This window comes from Caloenas nicobarica, chromosome 18 (assembly GCF_036013445.1).
Source record: "Caloenas nicobarica isolate bCalNic1 chromosome 18, bCalNic1.hap1, whole genome shotgun sequence".
NCBI lineage: Eukaryota > Metazoa > Chordata > Aves > Columbiformes > Columbidae > Caloenas > Caloenas nicobarica.
This window is the reverse complement of record NC_088262.1, coordinates 5,724,047-5,743,678: the sequence shown is the minus strand read 5'-3', so window position 1 is coordinate 5,743,678 and position 19,632 is coordinate 5,724,047. Positions and strand designations below refer to the sequence as shown.

Here is a 19,632-nt window from a genome sequence, read left to right as displayed (position 1 = left end):
CTGCTTTATAAAGACTTAAGGCCTACATTTTTAATGCAAAATTTCTATAATTTCTCAACCAATTGCAGCATAAGCTGCACTTCTTAGGGACACAGAATCCAGCCACCATCAAACTGCTCAAAGTAAGCCTGAAATACTAACTCATGGCACCAGAAAAAACCAAACCCACAGACAACACAGAATAACTAAGCATCCAAATTAATGGACTAAGCTTGAAGACATGAGTAGATTTATTAGGAAAGAAACTTATTTAATATTAAACGTTCAATGACAGAGACAATCAAATTCGTAACAGAAATTCAAAGATACTTTATTTCCATTTCTCGTATATCAAGAAGCTAGGAATAGCTTAGTTGTAAAAATGGGATTCATTTTAGTTCGATTCACACAAATACTAAACATTTATTCTTGTGTTTTAAAGTCCAAGAATGAAAACTTGCAATTAAACACTGAGCAAGCCATGTGTTCAGGTTATGTTGGTTTCTTATCTTAAAAAGTCTTAAAGAAAAAAAAAGGATACAGGACTTATATTCTCAGTAGCATATGTGCTATTATCAACACATCTTTCTGAACTCTGGGCAAAAACACCAGTCCTGAATTAAATTTTATTAAAAAAAAATTCTAACTCAACTTTATATTTTTCTACGCCACTACAGCTTTCTTTCACCTCATTTTAAAGCAGATCTTCAGTTTAAGCTCTCTTCCACTGTCTTCGCAGACTCTTCATGTAGTAGTCCTATAATGCAAAATTTTGGGAAAACAGACAATTAGACAGCATTAAGAGCACTTAGTTTACCATTCCTATTTATTGGCCCAGTTGTTAGCTGTCATCTTAGCTCTACAAAAATGTCAACATTGAATATGACTGGCTTTAGAAGCAACAATGTAGCATTAATGGTTTAATAATCAACATTAACTGTTTAAGAGTTCCTAGCATAAATAATGAAACTACAGTAACAATTTCTGTTGCAAGCAGCTCATTTATCAGCTGTACTCTCCATTGTTAGTTCCTTATTTCAGGAATACAACTAAAGACCTTCTGTAAGAAAGCTATGTCAAGAGTGGGGAAAAAACTTCAAGTTTTCCTTTTAATACAGTATTTGCATTTCCTATTATAGCTGTTTCATTTCCAACAAACAGTTTTCCAGCATACATTCCTGCCACGAACACTGACATCATTTGGTGGCATCTGTCTTTGTATTTACATTTGCCTTAGAAGCCCGTTATCAGCCACTCCATTTCTCTGTACTATGGCTGACTGCAAATTCTCCTACACAGTAGGAAATTAATATTAAACACATACCTCTTAAAGACTTGAATTGCATTGAAAGTAACAAGGCGATTATTATGTAGTGTTTATTGCATTTTAAACTCTTTAAAGATATCTAATTCTGGGCAGCACTGCATCCCTACACACAGTTGAAAGAAAATTCCATTCTGTTAACATCAGATGTACAGTATTCACACAATACACAAAAAGTCCTTTGCACTATCTTGAAAATCAAAAACACAACAGTAAGCTTAAAGATTACAGGCAACAGCATTCAAACATGGATGTGGGTAGAGAAAGGAGTACCTGGCATGAGTACCTGCTTAGTTTGACTGAATCCTTGATTTTTAATTTGGCTTTTCATGGGCCGCTCACAACACCAACGCTGTGTGAGGTATGGTAGTCAGCTGCAATAATTCATAAACCCTACACTTCCATCAATCCAATGCTACTGGCTCTCGAGTTACAGAACAAACTGCATTAGAATGCAAGGCAATAAAGCAAAAAAAAAAAAACTAGAAACATCCTTGACAAAGAAATACTAGCAGTTTATATGAAAACAAAGTAGTCCAACATGTGCCTCAAATATTAAGTATTAAAGCAAAAGTTTCTGCTGATGTACCAACACAATATGGACTTAAATACAAAAACAGTTCAACTTTTTTTAAAAAAAAACGATAACAAAATCCCTAAAAAATAAAAAAGGATAATTAATTTTTCTATGGTGGCTATATTACAAATATGTCCCAAAGAGGCACACTAATGGGGGCACGAGTCTGCTACAAAATAGCTGAGACAAAACAATGTACCTCAAAATGTTTTGCAGGACTACACTGTCTTTTCCTTCAGAAGGTGCTTTAGTATGTCTTCTTACTTGGCTTAGTTCCATCTTCATCTGTGCATACTTACGCTGCACTGTTAAACAGTAACAAAAAGCCCTAATCAAAGTTTGAAATAATGCACTTACCTCTGTCTGATCTGAGGTCTTATCAGATCAGTTTTAATTGGACTGAGTGTCACCTTCAGATTTTATGTCTTCACTGGTCCCATTGACCTCATTCTTAGTGTCACTCTCCTTCGAGTCTGTATTTGTGTCTTCACTCTGTTTTTCTCGACTACTGGACTTCATACTACTTTTTTTATCATCAGATCCCCTCTTTTCTGCCATGAAAGAAGACATTGACCATGGATTTCAAAGTAAAAACAAACATTGCACATGTGAGATATATTGCATACAAAATGGGACGATCACTTTCTATAGCAGTAGCAGTAATACTCAACAAGTTACAGAAATACGCTTCCGACTACCATGCTGGAATGGAGAGGGTACAAAAGAGGTCCAGGGGACAGCACAGGATGGGGAAAAAGAGGAGGATGGACAGAGCTCCTGACAGAGGCAGCTACTCAGCTGTCTGTTGAAATACACACGTTGGGGTAAAGAGGCAGTCAAGAAGTTAGGCAAACATGTAATTATGGTGCACGGCTTCCTTACTTATCGTGAGACTCTTTTTGTCCCCATTTATGATATGTATGGCCACCTTTGGCTTACAATTCTCCTTAAATATGGTTCTTGAAAAGAGAATCAGGAAAGAGTGATGGGACAATGCATCAGCGTGTTATCAAATAAATCAATACTTGCCAATTTAAAAAACTAGCAGTCCCAAACAATCAAATGCTTGTGGAAACAATATTAAGCACCGCCAGCTTTGAAGGTGGGGATCGCAGTGACCAAAGTTAACTTTACTGTGCAGTTATGTCACAGGAGCTGCACGCTTGTCAGCATTATTAATTCTCAGTTTTATAAAAACAGCAGTCATTTATAATCCAGTCATTAAAAAGGATTGGAGAAACAGTTTGCAAGATATATAAAAAGCACTATTTTCCAAAGCCAAAGGAACAGCAGGTGGGAAGGACCCCACAATTCCATCATGGATTGGAAACCTGACTGAAGAGTTTGCTACACTGCTGAAAAACTCAGCTTTTCCTCAATAATCTTCAAAGGAAGGAAGGAAGCCAGAAGTAAAAATATTTCCATGGGAAGAAAAACATTCAGTCTTAGATCTGGGTGCCTCATCTGTAAATTCAGTATTCAAAAATTTAATAAAAATATCAATTATTTCTGTATTATTTCATACCATACTATTCAACCTTTGCTCAGTAAAGACACTTCAGTGAGAAAAGAAAAAATCCAAAGAACCAACCTCTCAGATGTCATCATACAGAACAACATTCATTCTCTTTTTTCTGATTACTCCCTGCTATCCGGGCAATTAAAATAAATAATATAAATATATACGTATATATCCCAAACACAGGAGCACACAGACCGAACGCTCTGAAAAAGCTATTTTAAATAATGTTACCACCTAGACTGGCATAACACACTTTTATATTCCAGAAGACAAAGTAGAAATTAAGCTTTAAAAGAGAAGCAACATCCCAAGTTGTTTTAAAACAGACCACCAAAGGAAGGGGTAAAGCCCCCCACACAGGAATGAGGGCAACTGCCTAACGACCAGCACTACTGAGGTTTCATCTGAAGTGCACGGTGCTTGCAGAAAGCAAGCAGTGACGTCAAAAAGCTGACAGAAGAACTCATTAGTTTGTATCTGTCTGCCCTCGGTTTTGCAACTCCGCAGGTAGATTGCACTCTAACTAACCTTGTTAAAAAGTCTTCGTTTTGTGTCTTATAGGTATCTCCGATGCACACGTAGATCCACTGAGGAATAGTAGTCTTGTTTCCCCGCAGAGGACTAGTAGTCAGTCCAATAATCTTATCTTCTGTCCTATGTAGATATGGTAGATCTTAATAGCCCTATGGATGTGCAGTGTGTAGGGTTTTGTTCTGTCTTGTTTGTTGCTTGAATTTGGTCAGGAAGTATAATTTTGTTTACGGTTAAAAAACTACTATTAAACTGTGGTATGAAAGATGAAACTCTTCTAAAAACTTTAATAATAAAATAGGTTTACCACAGCAAACCTCCAGTTTGTCCAAGCAGAACTGAGAAAGTGTATTCAACAAATAGTCCAATAACTGAACTTTTCAGCTTCTGGAGTATCTGCAAGCAGTTAAGTTCCTCCACTGTATTGTCAATCAGTAAGATTTCTTTCTTTAAAAGCACACACAATTAGTTTGCTGTTGAAATTGTGTATATTATTTCAGCTGTGATCTATTAGGTATAATCACATAATATTGACTTTGCTTCCTGATTCAACACATGCACATTTTTCTGATTGAGTTTGTGTGGGCAACTGAGATTTATTTTGTGAGAATTCTTACCAAGATAATGTGAATGTTTTTTACTGTTCAGAGAATGCAAAAACCCCCAGCAAACATAATATCCAGTATTACTGAGGTTTGGGTGTTCTGACAGTATTGGCTGAGGTTTAATCACTAACATGAAAACACAATCACAAATATAATTATTTTTATGTAAGTATATGACTCCAGATTAAGGAGGGTAAAGAGCCAAATTAAAGTGGTCTGGAGGCATGTTCTGGTATTAACCCTTCATAAAATGAAGGTACTTGCAGAACAGATGTTTCCTTTAAAAAAAAAAAACAAACCACTATTTATTCCACCTACTCTAAAGTTAGTTTACTTGAACAGTACTCCCGTTCTGCTGGTTTACATTAAGATAATGCTCAGCTGGTGTTTATGGCTGGCAGGCTCCTTTCCCTTCAGCAAATGTATCTCTGTCCTGAAACCTGAGTCAGCAATTAAGTACTTTAGTGAACAAGAAGCCAGGACTTCTGAATTTTCAAAATACAGCACTAGTTTTATGTGTAATTGGTAGGCAAGTCTTGGGCAACTGTGCCTTGCTTTTTTTTCCTGTTAAAATCCATGTTTATAAGTGATTTGAGATTTCAAGATGAAAGGAACTACCAGGAGTAGTTACAGCCAGGCCTTTGCTGCTTACTTTTATAATTGCGGATCAATGGCAGATATAAAGACAATTAGAATCAGAAGCCAATATTCCCAATGGAGCGCTAAATGTAGTAAGTCTTAACTTCCACATTACTACTTTCTGTGCAAACAGCAGAGCAGTAGCCAGCCACACACTTCAGATACATGAAATTCTAGAACTATTTACTTAACTACCTACAATGCCACATTGCAAACATGAGGATGTAATCGTGTTTACAGCTTCATCATAGAAATGCAATGCTTGCTTGTAAAATATCAATTTGGGTTTTTTTCCTCCCCCCCACCCTTTTTTTTTTATTAAAGATTTTCCCAACAAAGGGAAAAAACACAAACTTCTTCAGCGTTACAGTCCTGTTCTAAGGCCTATTTGTGTTTCTACAAATGTTATGGTTACATAGCCAAAAAAAGTAATTGATTTTGCTAGATGGAATTTTCATCACAGCTCATAGCATCATCTCACTGTTCTCGTTTCTGGAGGAAGAAAGTAGCAAGCAGCAAATAAAAGGCCAGCAAGGAAATCAGTCAAGTTAAAACTACAAATATTGAGATGCTGAAGAAAGTTCACCAGCTCCTCTATTTATGGAAGGATTAAGGAAAGAACTGAAAAGCCATTAAGCTCAAAACCAGATCAAATTTGAATAAATAAGAAGACATTTATATGCATAGATAGACACAGAATACTGAATAGGACATTCTTGACCAAGTACTAGAAATCTGTTCATAAAGTAGGCAAAAAGGCACAGTATCAGGTAGAAACAAAGTAACAAATGGACAGATATAGGCTACAGTACTGAAATCTGAGTTTAAACACTATGCATCAGTTCCACTGCCAGTGAGCCAGCAGTGAAAAACTACTTGCTTATAAAGGGCAAAGCAAAATGAGAAAAGAATCAATACTAGAGCTGCACTGTAGCATAAACCAGAGAAATGAAAACGGTCCAAGGAAGTGAGGCAAGAAAAATACACGAAGCGTTACCAACATTTTGGGAACTAATCTGCTGGATAAATATGGAAAAGTGTGGGTAGTGCAAACAGGCCTGTGCAATCCAGAAACATGCACAGAGCACCTTTCTTTCCAGAGAACCTCAAAAGTACCTTAGAAACAGAAGAGAATTGTTTCATCCATTCCTGCTGCTCAGCTGTAACAATGAAGTGGGGTGGCTGTTTCAGACTGGACACTAGTCAGCACCCCAGAGCCAGCAGTTTAAGCCAGAACTTACTATTACATTCCTCCAGAAGTTTCAAAAGACTTTTAAAGGGGGGAATTTAGCAATAACAGTGATTTAGTATCTATTCATGGAATGTGAATCTGTGGTGTTCTCTCACATAACTCTTTTTAATCCTATAATACTTAAAGGTAAAACTTTTGAACATCAGCCTTTGATGAAGCAGTGAGTCACCATCAGTGTTTTTGTGCATGGCATGTACTGCCAGAAAAGCGTTCCAAGGACTAATTCAGTCTCACCTGAATAGTGACAAAGCAAATCTCACTTCATTTAAAAAAAACAACAACAAAGGGGAAGGATGGAGGGAAGAGCAGGAGATTGGGTAGAGAGCATAAAATTGTAATTTAGAGTATTAAAGAAATCCTGCAAGATTTATCTTGGACTGCATACAGAGATTAGAAAAAAAACCAAAACCAAACAACTTTAAAGCACTGTTAAAAAAGAAAGCAAAGGAAACATGATAGTGTGGAGAAGTAATAGATGGTACAAGCGATAAACCAGCTACCTATCTCCCACAAAACATGTATCAGGAAAAGGGTAATTACAGAAATTAACAGTAGAACAGAAGAAATTCACTCTTAGGAAACTGATTATAGTCTTATGTTTTTAAAGGTAAATAGTAAACAGGTCTTAATATACATCAAAATCTTTGCAAAGTAGTAAGCTTTTATAACTACTGTAACAGATAAGAGGTGGACACTGGGATGTACGTATGTATGCACGTGCATTAACAATAACTGGAATTAGTAAAAGGTTTCAAATTGGTTAACAGCAACAATGTATACAGCTGTATACAGCTACAGATCTGATGCTAAGAAGAACTTTCAGTCACTCACTGAAAGACTAACAGCTTTTTAGACTTTAGGGAAAGATTAATTTCAGAACTTGATACAAACTCAGTCTTCACACAAACATACCTTTTTCTTTTGACTTCCTATCTTGTTCTCTCTCTCTGCTTTTGCTTCTGTGCTTGTAGGATTTCCGATCCCGGCTTTTTGATCGTCTCCTGTCCCTGCTGCGAGACCTATGTTTTCTTTCTGATCTATCATGACTTCTGCTTCTTCTTCGGTCACGACTCCTTAACATTCAGAGAAAATTTCAAAAATGTAAATGTCAGCTGGTATTTTCTAACTCATAAGATAAAATAGTAAAACAGTAGGATTTTTCTAATACACTGATTATTTGCAGAAAACAAATAGTTAAAACAAGCCTTAGGATACTGTACATAAATATTTCTCAGGACATAAGACCTGACTTCATATTGCTGCCTTCATTTACTCACACATTCAACCACGCAGCTTAAAAATATCCACTACTGTGAATTAAAGACCAACTTAAAGAAAACACGAGACCATTTTCTTTGGGAGCATTTGTCTACTCAAAGGTCCCTCGGAAGACTACTTCCACCACAGCAGTGTCATCCACTTCCAAAAGTGGAGAGAAAACAGTGAACACGCAGCAAAATCTGGTTATCCTTCGAACCAGTAAAGTCTGTCTTCACTTAGAGACAAGAACAGTGAAGGTAACAAATGAGTGATGTGACCCAGACAGATCAAGCCCCCACAAGATTTTTACATTTTGCAAAGTTACAGGAAAACAGACACACACACACGTACCTGCTTCGCCTCCTTTCTCTGCTTCTTGATCTTTTGTGGTCTCGTGAACGGCTGCATCTTCTGTCAGACGTTCTGCTTGAATGTCTACTCCGTGAACGACTCCTTTTACGTCTCTCTCTATCACGAGCCCTCTCTTTTTCCTTCTCCTCTTCTTCACGTCGTCTCTTCCTTTCCCGCTCTTCTCTTTCCCGTTCTCTCTCTTTCTCTCTCTCTTCTCGTTCTAGTTTCTCTTTTTTTAACCTTTCATCACGATCAGGTTCTTCTGTTCTTTTTCGTAACTTTTCCTTAAAAAAAAGTTCACAGAAAGAAATGAAGATTAATTAACATAAATCATCCAATATAACTTAGTTTATACATTCTGAAGTGTAGAAGCTTACGCTTTTAAAATATTTCAGGGGGGGTTTTCCAAACGAAGGATGGCCTACATAGAAGCACTTTCTAAAATCCCTGAAACAGAAATCCTTTTTCTTGCAGAATTGTTTTGCTTGTCATTCTCATACTATCGTGCTTTACAAAGGCCATAAAAAATTCTCACCTCAATTTACATCTTTGCTTTATCTAGCGTAATCACATATGACAAAGAATGTCAGTGCAAGCACAATGCTAAATGTGCAGTGGGATTCCATTTAATTTTCATATACCATCTTTGGAGTATTTCACCCACTTGACAAAGTCCACTGGACAGCCTTTTGTTTACCATCAGAAGCCTCTAAGCAATTTTTTCTGTTCAGTAACTGAAGAGATGCTTACTTTTAAATCTTCTACAGTAGCTTTTATTTTGGCATAACCCATGTGCTGTTTTCCCATCAAGTGGTCATCTACCCTGGACTGTGCATCTCCTACAATTAAAAAGGCTCCACAAACTTCACAAACTTCCATTTGCTTTTCTTGGGCTGCAAAGCTCTCAATTGTCTGCAAAAGAAAAACATATGACAAAGTAAAAGATAAGTTTTAATCAGAAGCCAATGTAGAGATTTAGAACTTTATTGTCACTGTTGTCAAATCCTAGGCATTAGTGAAAGATGAAAATCGTAACTGCATGCTAGGATGAACAAGGCAAAAATAGGCTACATGTGCTCATTCCATGTAAGCCACAAGGAAAGAGTCAATTAAAAAAACACACAAAACAAACTTTACTCCTCACTGCAAAGGATTAATACGTCATATCTGCAGCTTCCTTACAATTTGGGATTAAGGAAAATAAAAATCAGTTCTCTCTTAAAATTATTTCTTTGGCATCAACTGAAGTGTTCAACTGAAGTATTCAACAGAATAACCATGGAATATGTCTCAAGGAATGAAAATGGCTAGAATATCCCATGAAGAAATACAACAATGCTGGGCTGCCATTTTAAATGATGGTGGTGAAATTAATTCACTGTTTCAACAGACATACGAGAAATACACTGAAATTTCAACATAAACCCAAGTAGTTATTGCTGTGCAATGTTCATGAATCATATAGTATGGATACAAACACTACTGCCTGAAAACATTTAAGAACTTTTAAAAAATAAAACAGGAATCACAATTTGGGCATATTATTAAACACCAAAATATCATGTTTAACCATAAACTCCTTTTTGCTGACAGGAACTTGCTACTTAACACATTACCTCTGGCTTCTGTAGCTCTCAAAGTCAAACAGATGCCTGTCTCTAGTCACAGCCCTAACACAAGGGCTTTCTGTAACAAAGACGGGTTGGTAATTCAGTGAAATAATATTGTGGAGGCTACACAGCAAAGTCCAATTGAGACTTGAACTAGAATAAGATGCAAGCTCACCTCTGGCACTGCTGTGTAAATAACTTTGTAACTTGTGTGCATGAAACTGACTCTGAAGTAGCATGCTACATCAACACACTGGATTAACACACTTAAATGTCATGTTATTGTCTAATGAACTCTGCACAGAACTTGTATGCCATCAGTGTAAGGATAAAGTTATTAAGAACATACCATTGCACCATATTTTGAAATAAGTCTGACAGAACAACAAACATTACTCACTGAAGTTGTAGATCTCAGCAATTCTCTCTCTTCCTTTAACTGTTCAACAAGTTTCATCATTCCTTGTGCCTCTTCCACTTTCCCTTCTGAACCTAGTTCTTCAATCTAAAGGACAATTAAAAAACCCATCATTTTTAATAAAGTAACAAGAAGATCTCTCTTTTACAGGGGGTAAAAAAAAAAAACAACAAACCAAACCTCACCTGTTGTAGAAGTACATCAATTTTGTCAGTTAACACCTGAATCTTCTCTTCATTTTTACCAGTAGGTCCCGCTCCCTGCCAAAAAGTACAAGTGTTTGTTTTGGTTGGTTGGTTTTGTTGTGGTGTCTGGTTTTGTTCTGCTTTTGTTCAAATAACTTTGAAACACACGAATGTATGTCTTCTCATATTCCAGAAACACTTCAGGAATAACCTCCTCCTGCCTCTTCTCCCATGAAGGGTTACTAATAACAGTCTAGTCTAACACAAAACACTCCTCAACACAGCTTGCTCCACTCTTGCTGAATGAAGAAAGTTCTAATCACTCTAATTCCTCCTAAATCAACAAAAACATTTGAGGCCCTGGCCCATAAAAGGTAAGATATCTGAATTCAAAGTCCTAAATTTAAACTCTGAAACTGCCATGCAGCTATTACGTATCTTTGCAGACACTCAAGTATGACTTAGAAGTTCCGTGGGCTCTGAAATTCAACTTCTGAGTATAAATGCAAAAAGAATCTCACTTCATCCAAAATGTACTTGTTTGTAGTGTCCTCTCTGTAGGCTGCCGGAATAGACTTACACCTGCTTCCCCCACAACCTTTGCTCTGCTCCACAGCCAATAACTCTCTTGACTACAGATACTGTCCACAGCTCCTCCTGAAGCAACTGGACTTTGCACAGAACACTCAGTGCAGCAAAAAGGAGCAAGACGACCCTAGCAGTCAGGAAACTGCCTCAGAGCACAGGCAACAATCAAATCCAACGTATTTTACCCAAAGAGACATGGTAAAGAGAACATGAATATACTATCTAGAGGAAAAATTGCATCAATGATTCTTCCAGACTCACCCCAGAAGACTGTTGATTCTGTGACAGTGCCAAACGAGCATGGCCTCTTCGAATCCTGCGTTCTACCTCTGCAAGTAAGCTTTGTAAGTAGCGTAAGAAATCTCTTTCATAGCCCACTTTCATAAAACGAGAGCTCTTCTCATACCTGGTAAAATATTTTAAAAATGAAAGCTTATGTCACTCCACAACATATGAAAAACACCAAAACCTCCAATGTTATAAATTCTTGCTCAAGGTAAGAGAATATTATATATTTAAATAAAAGTTCAGGTAAATCAAAAAGCCATTAGTTTCTCATGGTTGGGTTGCTTTTAAGAAATTTCAAGCATCTTAGAAACACTATTTGCATTAATATATCAACCAACATACTTACTGTTTACGTAGATTTTCGTCATGAATTTTTTCACAAGGACCTAAAAAGACCACACAAAAAGTTTAAGCTCACATTCTTGAATGCTGCATTCACACTCCATCAGGATTTGTTTGTGCACCACGATAGAACAGAGCTATAAACACTTCCCAGAGACTTTTATGCCTGCTTTTCTGCTTCCTTTGCTTGGAGTTTAAAAGACACATTGAAGGAAAAGAATGCCAATATGCTTTAGTAATTATAAAACCAAAGGAGATTCTGAATGACATATAAAGTCTTCATATAAAATAGAATTTCCAGATCAAATTCTGCATCAGTAAAGCTACACAAACAAACGTATACCTTAAACAAACCAACCAAAACAGGAAATATGACATATGAAGGGTAATTTCAACAAGCATTTTCTAAGCTCCAGACAGTGTTCTTTGTAATGAAGAACTGGATAGTTAAAATGTTGATCTCCAGAGCAAAGTTAGGAGGTATGTGGCCTGAGTTCATGAAGGTACTCATGTTAAAATTCCCCACCCTCTACAGGCTATCAAACTCTTCAATGGACGTGGAATATATCTGGAATAAATATTGCTCTTAACATACTACATCACTGGCAATCCTTTAAAACAAAAAAAAAAAAGCCTATTTTGGAAGTGTTTTGGCAGAGCATTAAACAATAAAAATGTAGTTTGCAAACAAGAGTTCAATTGTAATTACATATAAGAAAAATTACAAGACTTATAGACTTACCTAAATCAGAACGGGTATTTGTAAATAATTCAGCTGGGCAAAAGCCACAAAGGTAGTATTTACAAACCTAACAGAGAAGAAAGAAACAGGCATCACTTTTTTTCCCCCATGAATTGGCAATTTTAGGTATTCGCTTCTATTTTCTAAAATAGGGTAAAAAAATCCCCTTTGTACACTGCAAAATCTCTTTTTGGTAACAGAAAAATACCACCGGGAAGTTAGAAAAAACATGCCAACCTGTTAGTCTAGCCACTAAATACTTAGCATATGATGGGATAAAACCAGCTTTTGTTAAAAAGATTATTCACCCTCACCCATGGGTATGGGCTTAGCTAGTCGAATTGGTCAGTTCTTGAAGTTCATACACAGAAATATCTCCTGTCTATCCATCAGAACAGACAAAAAGATAAAATCATAAATACTTTCAACCCCCCCTACTTCATAAGCAATCTTAAATAACTAATTCTTCAATAGACCCTTGCCATAGATGTGACTGCAATTAACTTAAGTGCCAATCCAAAACTAGCCTGAACATTCTTCTAACATCTCTTTTACGTTACACCAGTTTCTAGTATCTGGTAAATCTATTAATTGCTACTGCTTATTACAACCTAGTTCTAATACTGTCATGTATACTGTGGATAAAAGATCTGCAACTTATTATTTCCCAAGATACATTTTGACATATTTTAACAAATGAGGGTGAGGAGAGACACCCAAAACCAACCCCACGCCAACACCTCACTGAAATACCTGTCACACTACTTGATCAAATTAGATCAGTCTGATTTATTTTTCCATACTAGCTGCCAGACTGCAAATCAGACTACAGAAGTTAAAATTGGACTGACTGTTTTACAGATGGAACAGAAAAACAATCAAGCCATAGACAAGAAAAACAAACAAACAAATTCTCTCTTATTACATAGCTTGAATACTTCTCCCCTGATCTAGGTTAGGACACTGTGGCACCTATCTGAAGCAACTTAGGAAGAATAGTTAAGAAAACACCAGACACAAAATCACACATCTTTTTATTCTCAGGAAGCAAGGAGAAAGCTACTGGACAAAATCTGGTTTCAGAATCTGCTCTCTTCTCTGAAAGCTGCAGTATCTCCTGTTTTAATATCAAGTTGTTTCAAGGGAGCAGTTTCTGGGATGAACTCCTGTACTAGTCAATAGAAATACATTTTCTCTCTACATTCTCTTTCTCCTTCATTTTCTCATCCTCATACAAAGAATTAGGGTCAGTGAAATGACATTTCCCCCCCAAAATTTCAGAGGTGGACTAGACAATTTCCTAAGACAGAGAGAGTACAGTAATAACGGTCTGACCATATGATGTTGTAAAAAGAGAGTTGTAGAACTCCGTCTGTCAGCTCAAAAATTATGCAAACTGGCCTGTAACCATTTTGAAACAAGTACTGACAAAAGGAGCAAAGGAAAAGTTATTAGAGGCAGAAGTATGATAAGGAAAAACAAAACAAGCAACAAACCACAACATCAGAAATAATTAAAATTATTTTACGAAGTAGCACTGCTAGGAAAAGCCTCCTCTTATGAGCTGATGGTTACAGCCAAAACCCGTAGTGACCACTACTAAAATATGCAGCTTAAATGTGTGCCGCGCATTTTATTAATTATTTATATATTTAAAAAATCCAACAACAAAAACCACACACACTGAAAAGATGCAGTAATTTTCTCCTAACTAGCTCTGGATGCTATGGTACCTAGTGAATTCATTGACATTCTCTCCTAAGAGGCAGCCTGCAGAGAAATACTTAGATGAGAGTGGTTCAGACTGGTTTGTCTGCAGCAATTTTCTCCCTCTCTCATACCTATTTCATTATGCTCTTCAAGTGATTTTGCTTCAACAGAAAAACATTACTTGAGAGAATCTTTGCTGCTACCTTGAAAGGTATCACTGGGGCTTAGCTTCACGGTGTGATGAGCTGTAGGTGCCCGGTCAGCTGCACATAGAGTTGGCCTGAAGTAATCAATGATGATTAAGAACAGAAAGGGCCAAGAAATGGCTGCAGCATCACAGAGCCACTAAAGGACTGAGACAGAGGTGATACACTTCAAATGCATTACTCATCCACGGCCTATCAGACTGCTGCACCGAGCACAAGTCAGAAGTAATACGGAAATATATTCCATATTTGCAGAAACAGAGCAACAGTCAGTTCAATATGGACATTTACCTATGCAGGGAAGAAGCACTTACTCCTTTCTGCCAAATTATTTTGATGATTCCACTACCCAGAAGGTGTAACAGAGAGGAATGTTACTGTCAAATTATCACGGCAGGATCAGCCATAGCTTGTGTCTCAAAGCCCTCAGGGTCTCACATTTTGATAAGACACTAGAACAAATACACAGAGACACTGGAACTTCACACTTGTTCACCTCAAATTCATTAATCCTTGAAATCTCTTGGAGGTGGGAAAGTCGTATCTTTCACCTCAAAGCTTTCCTGCATATCTTATTGACAGCTTTATATAATTAATACTTCTAAATTAACATGTTCCTCTTCTGCAATAAATTATTTACTGATGGAGATATATCAGTATAACTGTAATAAACAATTATGTAAGCAAATTCATTTAGGCAGATAATTCCTAGCAAAAAGGCTGAGAATAAAAGCCAGCAGGTTGTGGCTTACACACCAAAACCTAGAAAATTCCTTCATACAGCTAAGTTCTTTGAAACCACTGAAGTTCATAAATAGCTAATACCATCAAATAATAATTTATATACAGAACCTACATTTTGAGAAACTGCATTCCAATCAGAGATAACTGCTCACAACCATTTGTCCGTAACAGCTCTCCATCCTTTGCCACTTTCTGAAAACACTGAATTTACTTTGAAGAACCATCACAATGCCAAGAGGGATGGATGGGCAGTCACTGCTGGGCTTTCTTGTGCTACAGAACAGCCTCAGAACTCTTACGCAACTGCTGTTTCCACATGAACTTGTCTCGTATAGGTGGTATATTAAAGCAAGCATGTGTGAATCAATGAAATTACTGTTCCAGAAATATACTTTGTCTATGGATATGACAGTAAGCAGAAAGACTAAAATATATGATACTAATATTTTCCTCCTGCATACAAACCAGAAAGCCTTTATAGCAGAACTAGAATTGATCATCTAAGGGCACGCTGCAATACTGAAATATACAACTACTGGGATTTCGGGTTTTTTGAGATTAAAGGCTTTAATCATGTCAATGTCTTAAAGTAAGAACTGAAGCTCTACAAACAACTTTACAATATATGATCTATGTGTTTCATTAGAACTGCAAATAAATACTCAGCTATCACAAGCTCTGCTTCCACATCTCCAAAACAACCTCCACGTCTTGCATCTTCCATATGGCTTTTTTTATATTCTCCTAAATAAAATTTACAAATTATAAATAGAGATGATCTTGTTTTGATAACCTTCCGTATCTAAAACTGATGAGATGTGACTCAAAATCCTAAACTTTTGTATGAGTAATACATGCTTACAATGAAAAAGCTACATGTTGATATGTCTAATTTTACAATAAATGACATTAGCACATGTATTTCATCTGAAAAGCAAACCAGCAGTCAAGTACATGAATTATGTTACTATCGGAACTTTATCTGAATTTCCTGTCTTTTACAACATGTCAGCACTGCAAATTTATTCTTTAGGTGATGCAGGAAGTCAAACTGAAACACATCTTAACAGTGGTGTTTTTTTTTTTTTTTTATGAACTCATCAGTTGACTATAGGAATCTATTAAAACATTCCTTTCAGAAAGGTTGCATTTCATTATGGTCCGATACACTTCACAAACAGAAGCAGAGCAAACAGCAGCAGCTCCTGCGAGACTGAAGGCAGGCTCAACCCTAAGGCTGTGAATCTTCCACCAGCCTCAGACACAGGACAGCTCTCCACTTCCTAACTCATCAAAGGAGGACTGGAAAGAAGAAACAAGGCCCCGTTTCTGAAAAAAACAAAACTGAACAACATTTAAAGACAGATTCCTACGCTCATAGTCAATCTCTCCTGCCTAAAATTGAAAAATTTACTCATTTGAAGATGAAGTCATCTGACTTGATGAAGGAGAATGAGGTAAAAAAAGAAAAACCTCAAGAAAAAAATCTCTCACCTTAAGAAATAAACCAAAACAATCCCCTACTCTATTCTACCTGGACCAACACGGCTCAAGCCATTTAGTTCATATTTCGAAAGCTTAACAACTCCTCCTTATTTTGAGTTCAGAATCAGAAGAAAATAGGTAACTGAACATCTAATTGAATAATGATATTTGATTAATAAGAGAAGTCTAGCAAGACATTAAGAAGGTCATGAAAACTTCCTGAACTCCCAACTTCCTCCTGATGTGCACAGCTTACCTACAGAGCAGCATTTTTCAAGCCGGGGGGGGAAGTTCCTTGCACTTTTAAAATCTAAGGCAAGACAGATATTTGCCCTCGTCTCATGCATTCCACAACGAATTAAAACATGTATTATCCATCTTTAAAATGACATAACTCTTGTCAGAAAACGAGAAATTCCCACCTCTGTGATTAAGATGTAATTTAAAATAGCCAAAAGCAAGCACTTCTCCATCCTCCCAATTTAACAACATCCTGAGAAAATGCTAAGGGAAAGGGCTAAATGCTTTTTGCAGCTTAAACTACAGAAATTCCCATCACACAGGTAATAAATAAACTATTGTAACTGTGACACTTTAACATATGCTGTAACTCAAAAAAATATATCATGCATGAGGGAAAAATCATATTTCAGCAGCATATTCATCTCTCCCAAAGAAGCAGCTATAGGAACTTTAAAACTACCACTGATTTTTTTTGTGAAATAACTTACAATACGACTACAATGGATGTCACTAAAAGTCATTATTCATTAAAACTCAACCATCCCTGGGGAGAAACACCACTTCAAAATAATAGTGGCAATAATAATAGTAGTAGTAGTAACAATAATATAAAAAGTCTTGTTTTAATTGCTTATTGTAGAAACGTAATGAATCACCACATAAAAAAAAATACATGTGTACCACTAAACAATATACTGTTTAGGTTATTCCCTCCAGGAGCTTTGACTAAGGCAGTGTGGAATCAAGCTTTTCTTAGAAAAATCCTCAGTTTCAAAAGTCTTATGGCTCTTCCTTGTGCTACGACCTCCAAACAGTTCAGCATGTCTGTGCTCTTCTGTTTCTTTCCCCAAAACCCCACTCGGGAAGAGATCCAGAGACACTTGTCTTCCAAACTAACATCTGCCTCATCTCCCTTGGTGCAAGCCAGCAGGTTCCCACTCCGAAAAGCAAAATTCCACAATCCCCCCCCCGCCTCCCCACCGCCCAAACCATAATTTTTCTTTTTCACCACAGGAGATCTCAGCCACCAACAAGGCCTCTCACAACCCCCGATTCCCGTTTATCGACGCTCCGTGGAGAACACGCCACGGCGAACACCAACCCAAACACAAGGCCTCTCTCCTCCCCGCAGCCCAACAACAGCGCAAACCCTCCCGCACAGGATCCTCCTCCATCCCGACCGCTCGATTCCTCCTCCTCGCCTCACGGCTCCGCGAGGTTCCCGCGCAGCGCCCGGCCCGGCCCGCCATGCAGGAGCCCGCACCAAGGGCCCGGCCCGCGGCCCCGCCAAACCCGGGGAACCCCCCGCTCCACCCCACAGCCTCATCCCTTTCCCCCAGACCCTGCTGTCCCCGGGCCGGGAGGAGCTGCAGGCCCGCTCCCGTGCGGCTACGACAAAAACCCCGGCCCTGCGAGGGGGATGGGAAGGAAGGAGGGAGGGGAGAGGCGGCCCCGCTTCACTCACGCTCTCATGGTCCCACCGCACGTTGCTGCGCTTCTCATCCGGGGCCAGGTTTCTGTCCCGGCCCATAAGCTCATCTAGGAGCTGGGCGGCCGATATCATCTTGTCCTCCTGGCCGAATCCCCCCTCCCTCACCAAACACTGGCTGCTCCTCTACCGCCGCCTCCTCTCCCCAACCGGCCGCGCCGCCGCTGAGACTGACAGAGACAAAATGGCGGCGCGGCGGCTCGCCCTGCCCACAATGCACCGCGCGCCCCTCACCGCCTCTGGGGCCTGGCGAGGCGCGGGCCGGGCCCGCCGGCGGGCTCGCGTGGGGCGGTGGCCGCCTCCTCCTCACCCACCCGGGGCCCGCGGAGACCGGGACCCCGCGGAGGCAGGGGCGGCTCCCGGTTCGAGATGGCGGCGGGGAAAAATGGGGATGGGGCTGCTCCCCTTTCCGCGGGCCGGCTTGGGAGTGTCGTGGTGTGCACAGGCACTGAGGGGCCTGATGGGTGAGGAGGTGCTGAGGAGGCAACAGCACCACCGGGGAATAACTCCACTGAGAAATGGCACCCGGGCCAGTGTCCTGTGCCGTGGGGTGTCACGGTCGCCTCGACTCCCTGGCAGGGTCAAAGGCACCAAAACCATCCCTGACACAGTTAATGACCTGGCGAGTGCCTCCAGCAGTGGGTATTCTGTTAGGAATTCTACTTAAACATTGGGAAATAAAGCCTCGGATCTAACAGAAATCTTACTGTTTAATCTTGCAACTGGTTTCTTCTCATGTCGTTGGCCTTTTTTCCTTTTTAGATGTGACTTTGTGCCTTTAGCGAATATCACACACCAATTTTCAGCTATTTCCCAGTTTCTCAAAATCATTTTGATCATCCTGTGTGAAAATAATTGAATTTTTAGTTAAATTATATCTCGTTAAGAACTCGATGTCTGTACTAGTGCCAGTCCTGCAAACCCCACAGGACTGATGGCAGCCTTGCTCAGCATCACCGAGGGCTTCAGGAGCATCTTTTGCAGAAATCTGTCCATAATACCTCCCGTACACAGCACTATAAGGTGCCACAAAGTTCTTTCAAGCTTTGCAATTATATAATGATTTAACAACCCACTGGAACTCTTGGCAACGCGACACAACCTGTATGAATTTTCAGTGTTAACATGCTCCAGTCTGGGGCTCGGGCGTGGGATGGGATGTGGGTGTTTGCTTTAGAAAACGGGGGCAAAACTGGTTTGTGTTTCAGCTTCGTTATATTGCTCCAAGTGCCTCGGGAAAGCAAACAAGTAAACTGGAACCGAACTGCTGCACAGTTCCCCTGTGTGCCAGCATGGTTGCACAGAGCAGACTGGAATAGAAGTGGCTAGCTGTCTGGCTGGAGTTTGGAATTATTATTCTGACTTTTTATAGTTGTGATTTTTTTCACCAGCTGTTCTCTTTCCCATAACTTGGCTTAGGATGAATCCACGACGACCAAAACCAGCTTTTCTAAGCAAACAATGCAAATCACAGGAATTACCTGTCATCTTTCCAGTTGATTTGCAGGCAGATGTTGATTTCGTTATTATTGGTTTGGGGTG

The 19,632-nt window shown here is 38.9% G+C and overlaps 1 protein-coding gene across 9 annotated transcripts; it reads right to left on the bottom strand.

Moving 5' to 3' along the window:
- Positions 1–270: 270 nt before the first annotated feature.
- On the bottom strand, positions 271–18,279 carry LUC7L3 (LUC7 like 3 pre-mRNA splicing factor). 9 transcript variants are annotated; one of them, XR_010607238.1, is made up of 13 exons: positions 18,067–18,278; positions 12,214–12,280; positions 11,476–11,515; positions 11,103–11,247; positions 10,254–10,328; positions 10,051–10,155; positions 8,791–8,952; positions 8,041–8,324; positions 7,342–7,502; positions 2,291–2,431; positions 2,080–2,185; positions 1,577–1,655; positions 275–736 (listed from the first exon to the last, which is right to left on the bottom strand). XR_010607238.1 is itself a non-coding variant. In XM_065647782.1 (13 exons), exons 1-12 carry the CDS (start codon positions 18,163–18,165, stop codon positions 1,631–1,633), a joined length of 1,410 nt encoding a protein of 469 aa, XP_065503854.1. In that variant the 5' UTR covers positions 18,166–18,278; the 3' UTR covers positions 275–736; positions 1,590–1,630. The 9 variants fall into 9 exon arrangements, 6 of the variants coding, with proteins under 6 accessions (XP_065503853.1, XP_065503852.1, XP_065503856.1 ...); XM_065647782.1 differs by having other exon boundaries at positions 1,590–1,655; XM_065647781.1 differs by having other exon boundaries at positions 271–1,655.
- Positions 18,280–19,632: the final 1,353 nt, after the last annotated feature.

What these genes read in the sequence shown, in the direction of transcription:
- LUC7L3 (XM_065647780.1), bottom strand. Translation starts at nt 18,165, where the DNA reads ATGATATCGGCCGCCCAGCTCCTAGATGAGCTTATGGGCCGGGACAGA. An exon ending in AAATACCCGTTCTGATTTAG is followed by an intron (nt 11,516 to 12,213) that starts GTAAGTCTATAA and finishes TGGTCTTTTTAG; the next exon opens with GTCCTTGTGAAAAAATTCAT. An exon ending in CTACTGTAGAAGATTTAAAA is followed by an intron (nt 8,325 to 8,790) that starts GTAAGCATCTCT and finishes CTTTTTTTTAAG; the next exon opens with GAAAAGTTACGAAAAAGAAC.